We start from the raw sequence: 19,291 nt of genomic DNA, 5'->3' as shown, positions 1-19,291 counted from the left end.
TATGGAAGGATCCCTTGGGGCCTTGGAGGGAAGTGAGGGGGGGAGGTGTGGGCGCAAGTTTTGCATTTCTTGCAGTTGTAGGGGAAGGTGCAGGGAGTGGAGGTTGGGTTGGTGGGGGGTGTGGACCTGGCAAGGGAGTCGCGGAGGGAGTGGTCATTCCGGAATGCTGATAGGGGAGGGGAGGGGAGGGAAATATATCCCTGGTAGTGGGGTCTGTTTGGAGGTGCCGGAAATGACGATGGATGATACGATGTATCTGGAGGTTGGTGGGGTGGTAGGTGAGGACCAGTGGGATTCTGTCCTGGTGGTGATTGGAGGGGCGGGGCTCAAGGGCGGAGGAGGGGGAAGTGGAGGAGATGCAGTGGAGAGCATCGTCAACCACGTCTGAGGGGAAATTGCGGTCTTTGAAGAAGGAGGCCATCTGGGTTGTTTGGTATTGGAATTGGTCCTTCTGGGAGCAGATGCAGCGGAGGTGAAGGAATTGGGAATATGGGATGGTGTTTTTACAGGGGGCAGGGTGGGAGGAGGTGTAGTCTAGGTAGCTGTGGGAGTCGGTCGGTTTATAGTAAATGTCCGTGTTGAGTCGCTAGCCTGAGATAGAACTGGAGAGGTCTAGGAAGGGGAGGGAGGAGTCTGAGACGGTCCATGTAAATTTGAGGTCAGGGTGGAAGGTGTTAGTAGAGTGTATGAACTGTTCAACCTCCTCGTGGGAGCACGAGGTAGCGCCAATACAGTCATCAATGTAGCGGAGGAAAAGGTGGGGAGGTGGTGCCAGTGTAGCTGCCAGTGTACCTTCCTCATTCCTAAAGAAGAGCTTATGCCCGAAACGTTGATTACCCTGCTCCTTGGATGTTGCCTGACCTGCTGCGCTTTTCCAGCAACACATTTTTCAGCTCTGATCTCCAGCATCTGCAGTCCTCACTTTCTCCTAGGAAGATGAAACACAGGTCACGAGACCACTTTATGGAGCACCTATGTTCACTCTGCAAAGATGACCCCGAGTTTCCAGTTGTCTGCCATTTCAACACCCCAGCATGTTCTCTGGCCATCAGCTCTGTCTCAGGTCTGGTGCAGTGCTTGAGTGAGGCCCAGTCTAAGTTGGAAGAACAGCACCTCAGTTTCCACTTGGGGACTCTACAGCCTTCAGGCCCATTATCAAATTCAATTTCAGAATCTGAACATCATCTTCTCTATCCTTTACTCCCCTACACCACAGTCCCTGACCGTGACATGGGCTGCTTCCTTTATCACAGCCAACTCATTTGCATTTACTTATTAAATTCTCATTCTCCTTGGCTCTCCATTATCCATCCCTTTTGTCTTTCTCTCTCTCTCTCTCTGTCTCTGTCTGTCTGTCTGTCTGTCTGTCTCTCTCTCTCTGGCTCCATCTCCACCTATCCACTCACTCTTTTCCCCCCTTCTCCTCCCCCAGTCCCCTTCAGCACATGTACCATCTTTTCCTAGTTACTGTCAGTTCTGAGGAAGGGTCACTAGACTTGAAACACTGACTCTGCCTTCTCTCTGCAGAAGCTGCCAGACCTGCTGAATTTCACCTGCAATTCCTGTTTTCATTTAAGATTTCCAGCATTTGCAGATTTTGTAAAGCGGAAGTGTCTGCTTTCCTTTCCGTTTCTGTGTTCTGCTAGTATGTTTAAAGAGGAAATGTTGCTCAGTTTTAAATGAAATGTTTACCTTTTCTCAGTTTGTGCCCGATTTAATTTCTCCCTCAATTGTTGCGGTTGAATAACTTTTGCTTGCCTCTATTCTTTCAGCACCCTGCTCCTGTAGGAGAGGAGCAGGTTTTTCTTCAAAGGTAATGTTTGTTGGCTAAAAGTGAAATCCATGGCTCTCAAAAACTCGTGTTCTGAAACTGAACAACTTGGTAATGTCAAGGACAATCTTTGATGCAGTGTTTTGCCTGAACTGTCAGGTGTATTGATAAAATCTGTCCCCATCAGCTTCCCCAATGCTTGGGTCTGTAAACCTGGCTGCATCATCTGCGTAATTAGTGAGATGGCCTTTCTAGTTCACCTCCAGCATGGTGCGTCGTCCTCCTGTCTGATTTGATGCACCAGCCAATAAGGGCAAGTAACACATATTTCACAAAACCATAATATGTGGATAGAAATCCAATAAAAGCAACATTTCCTCTTTAAACATGCTAGTATGTGTTGTTCCTTTAGTATTGCTCACAAACATTTGCACATTTCGTAAAACAAAAAAAAATCCAAAGAACTGCAAATGCTGGAAATCAGAAATACCAAGAAATTGCTGGGAAAACTTAGCAGGTCAGGCAGCATATGTAGAGAGAAAGCAGGGTTAACGTTTCAGGTCTGGAAAAGTGCACAGGTTTTCTAAAGTGTACACTTTCTTAAAATATGCACAAGAATACTCACAAAATATATCCGTCAGAGCTCCACTGTTATGTTAATTGCTGCATTATGAATATGGAGAGACAATGGCCTAGTGGTAATGTTGCTAGACTGTTAATCCAGAGACCCATGGATTATGGGGCCTATGTTCGAATCCTGACACACCAGATGGTGGAATTTGAATTCAATAAACATTTAATAAAACTGATGACCATGAAGCTATTGTCAATTGTCAGAAAAACCCATCTGGTCCACAAATGTTCTTTAGGGAAGGAAATTGCCATCCTTACCAGGTCTGGCCTACATGTAACTCCAGACCCACAGCAAGGTTGTTGACTCTTAACTTCCCTCTGAGCAAATCGGGACAAGCAATAAATGCCATTGCTTCATCAAATGCTATTTGGCAACATAAGTAGCATCTCAGGTGCAGGCAAAGTTATAAAATTCTTGCGAGTACAATAAAGGAATGTAGATGTGATGGAAAATCTGTGAACTTACCTTTCTTAGGATACAGTTGCTCTTCCTACATGCCTTTGCTGCATTGCCCTGTGCAGTATTAGATGGAGTTCATAATTCATTTAATATTGCAGCCCAAGCTGAAACTGAGTGCAAATCTCCAAATTCCCTGCAGTCCTATCATTCAAATTCTTAATCTTGTTTTCAATGCCTACATGGCCTTGTCTTTCACTAAATTCAATCTCCTAGAGCCTGCAATCCTGCATGATAACTGCAGTCTTCCAATTCTGACCTCTTGAGGATCCTCTGTTTTAACGGCTGCACCATTGGAATGCTACCTTGAGTTACTTCAACCCTAGGATCTTCAATACCTTCTCTAAACCTCCCACCCTCTCTATCTCTCATTCTTCTTTTAAGATACACCTTCAAACCTACTATTTGGACCAAATATATCACTATGTTCAAGGTGCTACGTAAGTGAGTTGTTACTGATTAGCACAGCAGACACTGTAACTACATGCATTGGGCGGCACGGTGGCACAGTGGTTAGCACTGCTGCCTCACAGCGCCAGAGGCCCGGGTTCAATTCCCGCCTCAGGCGACTCTCTGTGTGGAGTTTGCACATTCTCCCCGTGTCTGCGTGGGTTTCATCCGGGTGCTCCGGTTTCCTCCTACAATCCAAACATGTGCAGGTTAGGTGAATTGGCCTGGCTAAATTGCCCGTAGTATTAGGTGTAGGGGAATGGGTCTGGGTGGGTTGTGCTTCGGCGGGTTGGTGTGGACTTGTTGGGCCGAAGGGCCTGTTTCCACACTGTAAGTAATCTAATCCTATTTGATACATTTTACCTTTGAGTCAAAATATAATAAAATTCACATTATCTGACATCACAACAACGGGAATCCCTGATATCCCACAATCCTTTCTGTCCATGGGTGCCTCTGTCATTGTCTAAAACACAGATTATTGTCATCCTGAAGTGATGGTAAAGAAGTTGGCTCAAGATTGAAGTGCTTTTCCTGCTGTGTTTTCAGTGAAAAAAATCACAAATAGGGAGATTTTAAGTCACTACAAATTGCCGTATCTATCAAGTCAGCTCTTCAGTCAATTCCAACTATTAACCAAGAATCCCAATTAGTTAACTTGCATTTTTGAGTTACATTTTATAATTCTGAGGAAGGGTCACTCAATCCAAAACGTTAACTCTGATTTCTCTCCACAGACACTGCCAGACCTGCTGAGCGTTTCCAGCAATTTCTGTTTGTGTTTCTGACTTCCAGAATCCACAATTCTTTCAGGGTTTTAACTTACATTTTTGAATTATTGGCACCACTCCATTCTGGTGTGCGCTGGTGTAGATAAGCAATGCACATTGTGCAGTAAAATGTGAGATCAGAAAAAAAAAACGATTAGGTCAGGCAACATCTGTAGAATGGAAACAGATAAAAGACTGTTGACCTGAAATATTAACTCTGATCTTTTGTCCCTATCTCACCCCTTCACAACAGGAATCTCTAACTCTTCAGAGAGCATGACTGGTTTTGTTACTTTATTTTTATCTTTATGAACACCACAGGAGGTTTGATTGTACATTTTTAATGTTTTATGTAATCTAGTACAGCAGAATAATTTTACAATGTAGTGCAACTAATTTTTTTTCACTTTACAGACAAATTTAATACTTACGTGGTTCTGAAGGTTCAAAATTTGAGAAGCACTACAGTGACCAGGCGAGGAAATGAACCCTGCTGGGAACAAGATTACATGTTGTAAGTTGAAAATACTTTTTTTAATTGTTCTATTGTACCTGATCACGCCAGTATGCAGCATCCAGGTACAGACTGCAGTTACACCACACTGATGTGGTCAGCTTGAACATAGTTGGCAAGAGTCAAGTGCTGGAAAAGCACAGCAGGTCAGGCAGCAGCTGAGGAGCAGGAGAGTCTATGGTTTGGGCACATGCCCTTCATCAGGAAGTTTACGCCCGAATCTTATGCCTGAAACGTCGACTCTACTCTTCCTCGGGTGCTGCCTGACCTGCTGTGCTTTTCCAGTACCACACTCTTGACTCTGATCTCCAGCACCTGCAGTCCTCATTTTCTCCTCTCAGAGTCAAGTGATGTCATGTGCCATCACTTCTGTTGCTTCTGCTAGATGTTGTTGAGCATATCCGAGCTTATATCCATCACCGGCTTCCTTTTGAAGTCAGTTTGTGAAAATTGTGGCAATCTTTGCTGGTCTTTTAGCTGTAAAGGATGAATACTCAGTTGGATGGAGTGGCAAGAGCATCCTGCAATTTTTCTTTAACAATCCAACCCCTCAGGTTGCAACTTTTATATGGGACTCGGCGGTATGAGACATCCTCCTTGATAATCTCGCTCTCTGCATCGGTTTATTGTACATGGGAATTGGATTGGAACCGGATTTATGAGTTAACTTGCTGTTGTTACATTGACCTACACTTGAATGTGGTGTAGCCTGAGGATATAAAAATGAGCAAGTTGTTTACAGCAGGTTTTGAAAATGCTGTACAACCCAATACCTTAAGGGCAGGCTCGCTTCCCATTGAAACCAGTACCGTATAAACAAAGAGGGACCCTGAAAGACTTCGCTCGCAGGAGGAACACAATGGACACACCTGAATGCCAGGAAAAGTGACATTTACACATCGTCGCGCGGATGGGAAATACAAAAAAAATCCTCTAGAAGAGCATTTTGGCCATTTGTGCAGGGAATCAGTTCTGTCCTGATGAAGGGCTTTGCCCGAAACATCGATTTTCAGATGCTGCCTGATCTGCTGTGTTTTTCCAGCACCATTCCAATCTTGGCTCTAATCTCCAGCATCTGCAGTACTCACTTCTGCCCTCTGGTCAATTTCTCTTCCACAATATTGCTTTGTTTAATAATCCGCTTGTCAATTTCACCATGATCCTTGCTTATGGTCTCTGATCCATTGGGCTGATTTTTTCCCAGAGTTTTCTTGGTAATTGCAGCTTGCAACTGCATGCTGATTTCATTGTTTATTTTATGGCTGGCCTTGGGTCTCAACATTGAGTTGATTCAAGATTTTAATTATTCAACCAAGTTGAAACAGAAAGTGCTGTAGGAACTCAGTGGGTTTGGCAGCATTTGTGGAGACAGAAACCAAAATAAGATTTTGAATCAAAATGAATCCCCACGAGAATGCTGCCAGACCTGCTGGGGTTCTCCGGTGTTTGCTGTTTTAGTTTCTGATCTCCAGCAAACTTGCAGGATTTTGGTTTTGATTTAGTACAATATCTGTGATCATAACAACCCAGAGAGTCTTACAAACCCCACTCGCGGTGGTATCGCTGCAGATAGAGAGCCAACCATCAGTCACTATATGTGACTGCAGACTTGTCCTGCCTGTGTGACTGGTGCTGTGTTTACTAGGACACAGGATGCATGTGTTGGCATGACAACAGTGGAAAATCCAGTGGAAAGTCGGTCGTTGCCAGAATTGTGGACATCCACCTGCTTTACTGTGGTCCTCTGATTCTAGCCTGTTGAGCATTCCCAGGTTTAATTGCTGTTGTATTGGGAAGCCATTTCTTCAGTTGTCTATGACCTAAACTCTGGAATATCCTCAACATACATGTTTGCCTATCTCACCTTCTTCCGATAAAATACCCCTTAAAATCCATTTTAGCTCTTATGAGCTTACACAGATGTGCCGATGAGACATATTATAACTGCATACACTGTGCAGTTACCTTGGAAACCCTCTGGAAAATACGAAACATGATTTTCTGCTCCTCGAGGCTGCTTGGTCACAGATAACCACGTCCACTGCAATGGTTTGTTTTGACTTTGAAAAAAAAACAAACTGTATCTCAGTGCAGGGCACCAACACCGTGGATGCTAACAATTCCATCTGTTTGGGTAACAGAATATTGTCTCCAGGTATATCGTTTAGTTCGGCCACCTGAAATGAACGTATGAGGTGGATGGCAAAATATCCTCGCCTGAATCCTATCAAAATCCAGGAAAAATTGCAGAAATCTCCCCCTGTTTGATCCACATCATTTATTTGCACGAATGAAAAGGACAAACATTAAGTGATGATATATGTTAAATATGTTTAAAATATTTCAAAGGGTTTCTGATCTGCTGCAAACATTCTCTGAAATACAATCTGCTGATCATTTTCGTACTGCTGTCCAACTAACAATTCTGCTAATAGAATGCAGAATAACATTGACCCTCAAGGTTCTTCAATTCACGGCTACTCGAGTCCTTTGGTATGCTAGGCCAACGTACATCTATCCTGTTCCTGAAAGGACTGGCTAGAATTCTTGCCTCTGGATTGACTGCCAGCTATCCCAGGGTGAATCAACTAAGCCAAAACTGGCTTTAAAAGAGGATACTCCGTGTAATTAATATCCAAGGCCACGTCAATATCCATGGTTTACCTAACTTTGTGCATTACTGCAACAACTCAACACTTGTGCTATGGTGCAGGGTCTGAATACAGAAAATGCTTCCCTTGATCATTGTTCAAAGTTTTGCAAAATAGTTAAGTGCAATAGGATTTTGAAGGATAGGTGTGTGAGAAATCTGACAAATTAATCTGATGGATATGGAATTTTGTTTTTAATTTACATTTTCCTCATTGCAATTCACTTGAGTAATAGCGATAAGAGAATTTCCTTTTGTTACTTTTCTTTGTAGTCTTTTGGTCTGATGATGTTCCATACAACAGTAAAAGAGTAATTACTAATGTTCAGGAATCTGTTTTTTATGCCTTTGTATTTTCTTTCTACTTATCGAAAGGAAATAGGTCAATTAATTACAACGTGATGTGTTATCGCCACATGATTTAAGGAAGCTGCTTTTCTCTTACAGTGAAATAAATGATTTAAGGAAGGGCCTTGTTGTTGAAGTATGGGACAAAGGTTTGATATGGGACACACTCCTGGGAACTGCATGGATTCCACTCAAAAAAATTGAACATGCAATGGACGTAAGTTTGATTTTTATTTAACTGAGGAATGGCTTGTGTTTGAATTTTAAGATTGTGAGTTCAAGTTCCATTCCAAGAATTCATAGAATCACTATGGTGATGGGTGCAGGCACTGATTCCGTGAAGTGCATCCCACCCAGACCACCTCCCTACCCTATCCCTGTAATCCAGCTTTTCCCATGGCCAATGCACCTAACCTGCACATCCCTGAACGCAATGGGCAATTGAGCATGACCAATCCACCCTAACCTGCATATCTTTGGACTGTGGGAGGAAAGCAGAGCACCAGCTGGAAACCCTCGCAGACGCAGGGAGAATGTGCACAGACAGACACTTGAGGCTGGAATCGAACCCGAGTCCCTGGTGCTTTGAGACAACAGCGCTAAACACTGAGCCATTGTGCCTCTCATCAAGACAAATATTATAATTTTTAGTATTGAGAATGTGAAACACAGTTGAAGGTGTTGTGTTTTGTCATTCCTCTCAGATCCTGTTTTAAGGAAGAGCAGAGTATTATCTTCTGTGTCTTGGCCAATATTAATCCATCACAAAATCAGACTATCAGGTCATCATCATATTGCTGTCGTGGGAGCTCGTGTGTAGAAATTGGTTGTCACACTTCTGCATTAGAGCCAAAAGTGCACTTCCAAAGTACTTCATTGAGGGCAAAATGGTCTGAGGACATGAATGGTGCTACAGAAATGCAAGGATTTTTCAGAAAGATCTTTAGTGTGAGATCTCGTTTGCCCAAGACGTTCCTGCTTGTTTATCCTAAAATTTATAATTCAGCCAAAGGTAACCTGTGTTTGATATCACAGAGCAATCACTAGCTGTGTCTTTGGGCAGTAATGAACCGAAAAACGATTGGTTAGCTGAGTTGGCGAGAGTGATGCCAACAGTGTGGGTTCAATTCCTGTGCTGGTTGAGACCCCACCATCTCAGCCTCTCTGAGTGGAGACAGAGTGAGTGGTCCGATTCCTGGAGCAGGGACAGAGTGAGTGGGCCGATTCCCGGAGCAGGGACAGAGTGAGTGAGCTGATTCCTGGGTGATTCCAGGCTGGGAATCGCCGCTTGCCTATGGTGTGCTGATCCTCAGGGTAACCCTCTACCCTGCGCCCTCCAGTGACAGAGTAGCCCCGTGGTCCTTCGGTGCTAAGGCAATCTTACTTAATAAAAGGCTCTCGGTCAGACAGAGTGCCTTTGAACTTTGTGATCTCCTGGAAGCAGTATGCAGCCCAATATGGGGAGTCCCTTTTCCACTGCAGGATGAATATGGTGATATGATGAAGGCATTAATTTCCCATTTAGGGGTTTCAATTTCTGCTACAACTTAATTTGGTGGTGCAACGTAATCAAGGCAGCAGCACTGTTCCCAATCACCCTCCTGCCTAATTCAATGCCTGCTGTGCCAACAAACTCACCAAGAGAGGAGCATGAAGTTCTGAGTAATCTAAGTTGGCAGAGTTCAATTATTGCACACAAACAAGACACGAACCATAGGTACACCTCCGCTCAACAAGCTTCTTGTGCATCTCGGAAATCTTCTTTCTGGTGGTTCACACGTTTTTGTGGCTCAAAGGGTGAGCATAATGTCTGATTATATTTAAACTGAGATCGATAGCTTCTTGAGTATCAAGAGGATCAAGGGTAATGGGCAGAAAGTGGGAACATGGGGATGAGAAAACTATCAGCCATGATTGAATGGTGAAGCAGACTTGATGGGCTGAATGGCCTAATATTTGCTCCTATGTCTTGTGGTAATATGTCTTTTGTAGATTCCTGGAAGGGATTTGCATCTTGTAGATAGTACACACTGCTGCGGTGGTGGTGAAGGCGATAAATATTGAAGTTAGAAAATGGGTGCAAGTCAAGCATGAGAGATTTGTGCCTTCTATATTTGAGAATGGCGCACCTTGTCATGTGCACTCAGGAATGCAATGAAGAGTTCCAAATGGCCCCACTCGGCAAGATTTAGGTGCTGTGTACCTAGGCACAAATACTTGAAGTTTTGAACTGAGTTTAAAAAAGTCAATAGGTTAGCATGGTCACAGAGTTTAAAAAGCTGAAAATGTGTTGCTGGTTAAAGCACAGCAGGTTAGGCAGCATCCAAGGAACAGGAAATTCGACGTTTCGGGCCAGAGCCCTTCATCAGGATGATGAAGGGCTCTGGCCCGAAACGTCGAATTTCTTGTTCCTTGGATGCTGCCTAACCTGCTGTGCTTTAACCAGCAACACATTTTCAGCTGTTATCTCCAGCATCTGCAGACCTCACTTTTTACACAGAGTTTAAAAAGTCCAGAATGATAATAGAAAGTGACAGTAAAGTGACTGAAGTTCCAGTCCCTTTCCGACATGAATCTGTGCCCACAGGCCCCTGAACACAAGGCCACATTACCTCCACATGCCAGCCTCTGCTCAGGATTCACTCCGATTGTTCTGTTCCCATTCCGGGAATTGGCCCGCTCACTCTGTCAGTGCTCTGGGAATCAGCCCGCTCACTCCTCCACCACAGAGTATCAACGTTATATATTGACAGACTAATTCTCCAATACAATATGCAATCCATAACCAACAGACCTACAGATGGGAACTGAATATGGGACTGAAATGCTGGTGGATATCTGAATTTTTGAAAAGATAGGAATATGGGAAAAAGTTGTGGGAAGGCTTTATTAGTTAAAGATGTTATTATGTTAGTGAGAGAAGTCCTTAACTCAAAAAAGTAAGGTGTATAATCAGTTTGAGGTGAGATAAAGAATAGGAAAAGGAAAGGGGAGCAGTTTGTGGGCCCTGTAACAGCAGCCAAACGATATTCCTAAACCAGTTGCTCAAATATAGTGCAGAAACCGAAATTGCTGGAAAAACTCAACAGTCTGTGGAGAGAAAACAGAGTTAATGTTTAGAGTCTGGGAATTGGCCCGTTCACTCTGCGCTGCTCCTGGACTCATTCTGAGGAAGGGTCACTGGACTTAATGTTAACCCCCCCCCATTTATCTTTCCACCCTGGAGGCTTCCTGCTTCTATTCCTGATGAAGGGCTTTTGCCTGAAATGACGATTTTGCTGCTCCTCAGATGCTGCCTGACCTGCTGTGCTTTTCCAGCAAGACTTTGATCTAAACTCTGGCTTCTGTCTACCAACACTGCCAGATTTGCTGTGTTTCTCCAGCAAATTCTGCTTTTGTTTCAGATCTAAAGCATTCGCAGTTCTTTGTTCTTTTTTCACACTCAAATGTAATAATGTATACTGGGATGAAATACCCACTTTGGTTGTTTTCATTGATCTTATAAAGCATACAACACAAGTCATAGCTTTTGTCTCATGAAAGGAGTATATTGCTAATTGAAGAAATAAATTGATGCAACTTTGATGTTAAAACTTAGAAAGGTTAAGTGTTTAGGCTTAAGAAACTCCATTGGTTCATTCTACAACATGTGAAAAGTTACAATGTGTCACTTGCAACATTTTTAGAACTGCATAAAGTATCTTTTCTGAATATGTTTATATTTGAGATACTACAGCGATGACACTATAGCCATTGAATCATGTTTGAATTCCTCCAGCATTTTATATTTTTAATTCCTTGTGCTTTTCCTGGGTAAACTGTCCTTAAAGAAAGGCTCACAATTAATCAGCTGATTTGTAACATTATGCATATGTTTTGTTAGGAAGGATTTGGGACTTGGTGGATTTTGAATTCTGAAGTACTTACAAGAGGAGATGAAATTTGTGGTGCAAAAAACCCAACGTCCCATAAAATCCTGCTGGATACCTACTTTGAACTACCTGCTGGTGAGTGAAGAATATTGTTTTCCTTTTGATGTCAATGAACTTTGGCTAACTCAGATTGTTGCAGCTAACATGAAGGGTGGGGATATTAATAAACTTGCAAAATGGACATGCAATTGGCAGGCAATTTTTAGTATCGATATGTTTACACTGTCACCTTTGAGGAGGTCGAATAATAACGTTGTTTATTTGATATCAAGAGTCTAAATCAGTCAGAGAAGTTAACGCACCAAGGGGAACACCTTCACAAATGACTACAAGGAATGATGCATCTCAGTAGTGAGTATGTAAACCAGGAAGACAAGTTATTGGAATTGATATTTCTAGAGAGGTGTTTTTAAAAAGTACCTGAGTTCTGTTTGAACTTGTATTTAACCTTGGTCTGCGCATATTTGGAGAACTGTACAAAGTTCTTATCTTCATATTATAAAATGGACGTAGAGACATTGGAGTAGGTCCAAAGAAATTCACAAGGATAGTACCAGGAAGGGCTGAACAGTCTTTTGGTCTACTCTGGAAAGGAATGACTTGATCAAGATCTTTAAGGTAATGGAAGAGAGGAGCTGTAAGGTACACATATGCCTGTCAGCGCAGAAAATTATGTGTAGATGCATATCTGTCCCTGTACACACAGGGATATAGCAGAGATATACAAGTTGTCGGTGTGTGAGAGTTCCAAAGTGAAGTGTTGAAGGTCTGCACTGGTGGCTGCATTAGTCCAAAAGCAGGATGCTGTGAAGCTGGTGGTTTGCTCTTGATGAAGGGTTGAGAGGGTTGGTGACCATGGTCTATGCAGGGACATTTGTCAGAAGAAGCAATTGTTTGTTGGATGGGGCAGGCAATGAGTGGGCTGCAGCTGTAAGGTACCTATTGTCTTTTACCTGTCGGGAGTTTGCACTGTCTTGTGGCTTGGCGGAGGCAAGAAGAATTGTAAGTGGGAAGTAAATAAATTATGGCTTTAATGAGATGCAAATACATGGATGTCATCATTCAAGGTTAGAAGAAAAAATAGGGAGAAATAAGACATCGATGTTAAGAATCTGATTTTTCTTTATTGTTCACTCCCAGTTTGTTATTGCTCTTGTCATTACTCTCATGGCACCAGGGAGGAGAAAACTCTGCCCAGAAACTTTGAAGAAACCTGGTGGATGTCTGAATGGCTTGCCATGGCGTCATTTTGGAATCTTGGCTCTTTCAAGCTAATGTCACTTAGCAACTTTGTGACTCTGAACATCAAGTTATACTATTCATCTAAATGAAAACTGAAAGAACTGCGGATGCTATTAATCAGAAACTAAAATTGCTGAGAAGGCTCAGCAGGTCTGGCAGCATTTCTGGAGAGAAATCAGAGTTAATTATCTTTCCTCAGAGCTCAAGGGTCTCGAGGTAGAGTCACTTGATTCAAAGCATTAACCCTCATTTCTCTCCAAAGATGCTGCCAGACCTGCTGAACTTTTTCAGCAATTTATGTTTTTGTACTATTCGTCTGTTTGTTTCTGCATCTGTCTCGGCTCTTTTGTCACAGATTGATTTTGCAGTCCTTGGTAATTAAGTCAGTCAAGAAGGATTGGCTAGAATACTGAAACACGTTGAAATTTTCTTTAGCATCGCAGAACATTTAGGGTGGTTGTCTGAACTCCCGCTCTTTGCTATTCTAGCTGAAGTACTAACTCATTTGAAATTTGAGTTTGTGCATCCACCAATGTAATGTGACTGTTTAAGCAAACTGATATTGCGTTTGTCTGCTCCTTTCCAAGAAAGTGGAATTTAATGGCCAGGACCTCTTGAGAATGATTAACTAATTTGAGGAGGCTTTTCACTTTTGATTCATTTAGTGCTTGACTGGAATGCAGATCAGGAAATAGTTACATTCCTAGCCTGTAATTTTTTATGTATTAATTTAACTGATTGGAAAAGCACCGACTGAAGCTGGACAGCTTGCTAATTTGTACCTCAAGCTGTGTTGTGAGACCAAAGTAGACAATATTTTTACCTATCCTTTCAACACTATGTAATCATTTAATTATGAAATTTGAAAGTTGAACATGCTTTCATCAAGCATTGAGCTTCCTTTTAAAAAATTAAGCATATTTGATAACTACTGCACTTAACATTTCAGATTACTTTTAATTTTGTTTTACTTTATTGGCAAGAGCATCTGCTTTAGGATGCTGCATCCCTCTGTTTTCTCACTCAAGATGTCAAAAAAAACTATTTAATTATGTTTTTATACGTTTAGGTTTATGCTCATAACTTCACTGGTTCAGTCGTATTAGTTAGTCCTGATAACATTGGAGTGCCTTAATTTTGTAGGAGATTCTCAAACTTTCCTTAATCTATTATAGTACAAGAACCCCACTTTGACTTGAACCAGTGTTCATGTCTTTTCAATTGTCTCTCTGAAGATGAGCATTCAATTGTTGAGAGGACAGACATAAGTAACGCCTTTCACTTCTCAGTAAGACAGTCATACATAACAGAATCTTCTCTTTATTTATTCAGGAGATGCAGGTACTGCTGGCAAAACCCACGTCTATTGTTCAAACTTCATTGCCTTCGAGAAGATGGTGGCAGGGTGCCTTCTTGAAACTCATTGTTAGGAAAGGAGCGCCAGAATTTGACAGTGATATAATTCCCAGTCAGGATGATACCTGACTTGAGGGAACCTGTCAGTAGCATCCGTCTGGGCTTACTCTTCTAGATAGTGGCCCTTGTGAGTTTGGATGGTGCTGTTGAAGAAACCTTGGGAGTGAATGGTGGCAGTGCATCTTTCAGATGGCTACACATTGCTGCCCCTGTGCACTGGTGGTGAGGTACTAAATGTTGCAGGTGTTGGGAGGGATTGCCACACAAGTGAGCAATTTTTAATGGAGTAGTGCTTTTTGACTGTTGTTGAAGCTGAACTCATCCTGTCGCATCCCTGATAGTGGACTGGCCTTGTGAAATCAAAAAGTAAGTTAATCACTGCAGAAAACCCAGCACCTGATCTGTTCTTGTAGCAGCAATCTTCATATGGTTGTTTTTGTTAATTCTTTGAGCATTGGTGATCCACGTGACAGTGGGGCTTTCAGTAATGCTAATGTCATTTGAATGTTGCCTGTTGGATTTATTTGTTACCTGGCACCTCTATGACAAATGCATTCTTCTCACATCAACCCAAGCCTGCAACACTGTCCATGGCCTGTATGTGGGCTGCTTGTATATCTGAGGAGTTGTGAATGGGACTGAACATTCTGCAGTCTTCAGTGACATCTGCACTTCTGACCTTTCCACAGCTTTAATTTATACAGCATCTTAAATGGAATAACACATTCCAAGATGCTTCACAGAAGCAAAATAGAACAAAGTGTGATGAAGGGAAGGTCACTGATGAAGCAGCTGAAGATGGCTGGGCCTGGGAGACTAACGTGAGAAACTCCTGTGGAGATGTCCTCCTGAGGAGACCTTTAACAACCAATCGTTTTACTGAAAAGTATGACATGTTTCTTACACCAATCAGAACAAATGCAAGAAAGCCAAATTTCCAAAGATGACAACTTAAACTACAGGGAAAAGCGGGTTGTTGATTCATTGGCAAGTTGCCTCTGATTGCCAAGGCAATGCCTTGTCAAAAGCAATGAGAAACTCTAGGCCAGCCCCAGGCCTCTGGGTAAAATGCCAGGTTGCCTTCCCTGAAGAATACAAATGATGAGATTGAGTTTTTGAGACAATTTAGTTGCTTTAAGGTCACCATAACTGAGATTAGATTTTTATTGAAATAACTGAATTTAAATTTCTGAACTGGTTCAGAGGCAGTTCGCGTATCTGATTCATTATCCCAGCGCTCTGGGATACTGTCCAATTATGTAACATAATCAGAGCCTAATAGTTATGATCAGATTTGTAATTCGAGCAAAACTAATTTGAACTTAATTTTTTACGTTGGCATCATAATGAAGAATCAATGGGTGGAATACATCAGTCTGTCTTTGACATGATGGTTGAGTTTGATTTGCGTGGGGATGGTTATCCAAGGTTGGCTTCTAATTAGGGACAGTCTGAAATTGTGTTCATGCAGAACAGGTTTTCTGTTAAGGCCAGAGTTATGGGAGAGAGAAGTGTGGACCAAGGAGAGGGCATGGTGTGTGTGTTTGGGGGCAAAATAAATCCGTGGGCGGTGATGCACAATGGGTTGGTGTATCTTGCAGGATGTTCCTGTTGCCTGATTTTCCTGATTCCACCAAGCCAAATGATAAAAATTGTACCAATTTTAAGAAATATCTTTGACAATACACCATCGCTGTTTGCTTATTCTTTGCTAGATAGTAATCAACAACTAGGTACAACTTTCAACATAATTGATGTGAGTTGCTTATTGATTTCTGAAATTACATTATGAATTGCTTATTGAGCTCATTTCTGCGCAGAACTATTTAAAAATCTTTATGTAACAGAGGCAGTGCATTGGGAATGGACCTGGGAGCCCTTTACTGCATTACCATCAATCACATCAATATTTCCTTTTTATCTTTCTTATTTATCCAGGCCATAAGCAATAGGAACAGAAGTAAGCTCTTCACCTTTCATGCCTGCTGTGTTTTCCTTCAAATCATGATGATCTTTTACGTCAACTCCACCCTCTTTCACTGGCCCCAGATCCTTTAATTCTCTTTAGTAACCAACAAGCTGTTGCCCTTGTGATACCCTTCCTAGGATACTCGAGTCCCACTGAATGCAAACATTTCCTAGTCTTTGTTCGACTTTTTTTTATTTTTCCTACAATTTCACACGTGATCCATTTTATTCCATTTGCCATGGTCTTGCCTGTTTATCCAAACTTATCAAAATTACAAAGCGATCTTGATCAATCAGGTCATTGGGCTAAAGAGAGTTTTATTTGGATAAATGTGAGATATTTCATTTTGGTAAAACAAAGGCAAGACTTGTATAATTAAAAGTAGGGCCTTGGGCAGTGTTATAGAACAGGGAGATGTAAGGGTTCAGGTACATAATTCTTTGAGGCCTGCATCAATATAAGTTGCAGATAGGTGGTAAGAGGAGTTTAGTATACTTACATTCAAAGGTCTGAGCAATGAAGGCAAGTGTAGGGATGTTATATTGAGGTTGTACAGGATGTTGGTGGGGCGTCGTCTGGAGTGTTATGCCCATTTCTGGTTGATTTAATTGATTTATTGTGTCATATACAGATGTACAATGAAAAGCTTTGTTTATGAGCATTACAAGCAGATCATAGTAAGCATGGATTTACAGATTAAGAAGACTCCAACAGAAGCATACAGGTTACATTGCACAGTATGTCTGCTAGGCATGATCAACGTTGCCAAGATAAATATTACTTGAGGCTAAACAGTCCATTCATCAGTCCAATAACAGCTAGAAAGAAGCTGTTCCTGAACCTGCTGGTGCGTATGTTCAGGTTTTTGTATCTTCTGCCTTCTGGAAGAGATTGTAGAAGATCATTACCAGGATGCGATGGGTCTTTGTTGACAGCCTTTTCATGGCAAGAAGCATTATAAATGGAGTCCGTGGATAGAAGATTGGCTTCTGTAATGGTCTGGGCTGTGTACACAACCTCCTGTAGTTTCTTATGGTCCTGGGCAGAGCAGTTGCCATCCCAGGCTATTAGGCACCCGGACCGGATATTTTCTATGGTGCATCTGTAGAAGTTGGTGAAAGTCCTCATGGACATGCTGAAGCTTCCGAGCTTCCTGAGGAAAACCAGGTGGTGTTGTGTCTTCTTGACCATTGCATCTATGTGGGAAATCCAGGACAAATGGTTGGTTGTCATCACTCCGAGGAATTTAACATTCTCCACCCTCTGAGCCTCAGCTCTGGAGATAGGGTTGTGTTATCCTGTTTTCTCCCTGAAGTCAATGATCAGTTCTTTAGTTTTTCTGACATTGAGAGAGAGGTCATTCTCATCAAGCCCTCTATCTTCCTTCTATATTTTTACTCATCATTGTTTGATATTCATCCTACGATGGTGATGTCATCAGTGAACTTGTAAATGGCGTCCTTTCCGAATTTGGCCACACAGTCGTGGGTGTACAAGGAGTACAGTAGTGGGCTGAGATTGCATCCCCGGGGGCTCCAGTGCTGAGTGTTACTGTGGAGGAGATGTAGTTGTCTATCTTTACTGATTGCGATGTGTGGGTCAGGAAGCTGAGGACCCAGTTGCAGAGGGTGGAGCTGAGACCAAGGTCTCAGAGTTTTGAGATCAGTTTGGAGAGAATCATGGTGTTGACTACAGTTCCGTGTTCAATGAGCAGGAGTCTGACATAGGGTGTCCTTGTTGTCTAGATGCTCTAGGGATGAGTGCAGGGCTAGGGAAATGACATCCGCTTTGGATCTGTTACATCGGTAGGCAATTTGCATGGGATTGAAGCAGGCTGGGAGACTGGAGATCAAGTGGGTTGAGACCAGCCTCTTGAAGCACTTCATGATTATGGAGGTCAAGGATCAGGCAGTAGACATTAAGACACATTGCGTGTGCTTTCTCAGGTATGGGGATAATGGTGGTCATCTTGAAGGTGGGGACTTCGGCTTGTAGGAGGGAGAGGTGGAAAGTGTCGGTGAATACCCCCACCTGTTGATCCGCACAGGATCTGAGTGCTCAGTCGGGGACACTATCTGGGTCCATTGCTTTCGTTGGGTTGACTCACAAGAAGACCAATCTGATATCTGCAGTGGTGATCGAGGGAATAGGTGTGTCTGGGGCGGTCAGGGTCGCCCTGTTATAGGAAGGATATTATGAAGCTGGAGAGGGTTCAGAAGAGATTTACTAGGATGTTGCTGGGAATAGAGGTTTGAATTATAAGGAAAGGCTGGATAGGCTGGGACTTTTCTCAGTGAGAGGTGACCTTATGGAGGTTTATAAAATCACAAGGATATAGATAAGGTGAATGGCAGGTGTCTTTTCCATGGGCGGGGGAGGGATGTTCAAAACTAGGGGTCATAATATTAAGCTGAGAGGAGAGAGATTTAAAGAAGACATGAAGGGCAGTTTTTTTACACAGAGAGGTCTTACTCTGTGGACTGGACTTCCAGGGAAGAGGTGGATTCAGGCATAGATATAACATTTAAAAGACATTGACATAAATTCATGATTAGGAAAGGTTTGGAGGGATATAAGCCATACACAAGCAGATGGGGCTAGTTTAATTTGGGATGATTGCCAGCATGGACTGGATGGACTGAAGGGTCTGTTTCCCTACTGTATGACTCTGTCTCTAAGACAAATATGGGTAACAGACAAACTGTGGTTGAACACTCAAGCGAACACGTCAAATACAGTCAAGACAGATCCCATTCATTTCTGAACACAGCTCCATCCCACTTCAGATGATAGTAAAAGTGTGGCTCCCCAAATCCCACTGACACTTCAAATGTTTCCCACTCTTTGTCAAAACCCACTGCATCATGGACTGCCTCAACAACAGAATAACTAGTCCAAATGGTAAAGTGACTACTGATCCCCCTGCTCCTGTGCGGATGGGGTTGGAGATGTCAGCTGGCTGTGACGGGCTTCATGATATGTGAAGATATCTGCAGATAAGATAGATGTGTTGCTGATATCACCACATTCTGTATGCAGTGATGTCAGTACTTGTGCATCTGCACACGAACCCACCTTTATTTCACGTTAATTCATGCTGTGATATCAAGAATCACACCATGTGATAGTTAGAAATGAC

General features: G+C 42.5%; 1 protein-coding gene across 2 annotated transcripts in view; it reads left to right on the top strand.

Annotated features, from left to right (window-relative positions):
- LOC132834396 (protein unc-13 homolog A-like) overlaps positions 1 to 19,291 on the top strand; it is a 575,505-nt gene that overhangs the window by 56,888 nt on the left and 499,326 nt on the right. For both annotated transcript variants that reach the window (XM_060853271.1, XM_060853270.1), the window contains exons 3-5: positions 4,496 to 4,595; positions 7,693 to 7,810; positions 11,477 to 11,600. In XM_060853271.1, the coding sequence (XP_060709254.1) occupies positions 4,496 to 4,595; positions 7,693 to 7,810; positions 11,477 to 11,600 (342 nt within the window). The remainder of the gene's footprint in view (positions 1 to 4,495; positions 4,596 to 7,692; positions 7,811 to 11,476; positions 11,601 to 19,291) is intronic.

This window comes from Hemiscyllium ocellatum, chromosome 39, assembly GCF_020745735.1.
Source record: "Hemiscyllium ocellatum isolate sHemOce1 chromosome 39, sHemOce1.pat.X.cur, whole genome shotgun sequence".
In the NCBI taxonomy this organism is placed as follows: Eukaryota; Metazoa; Chordata; class Chondrichthyes; order Orectolobiformes; family Hemiscylliidae; genus Hemiscyllium; species Hemiscyllium ocellatum.
Note: the sequence above shows the minus strand (reverse complement) of the source record. Positions and strands in the feature narration are given on the sequence as shown.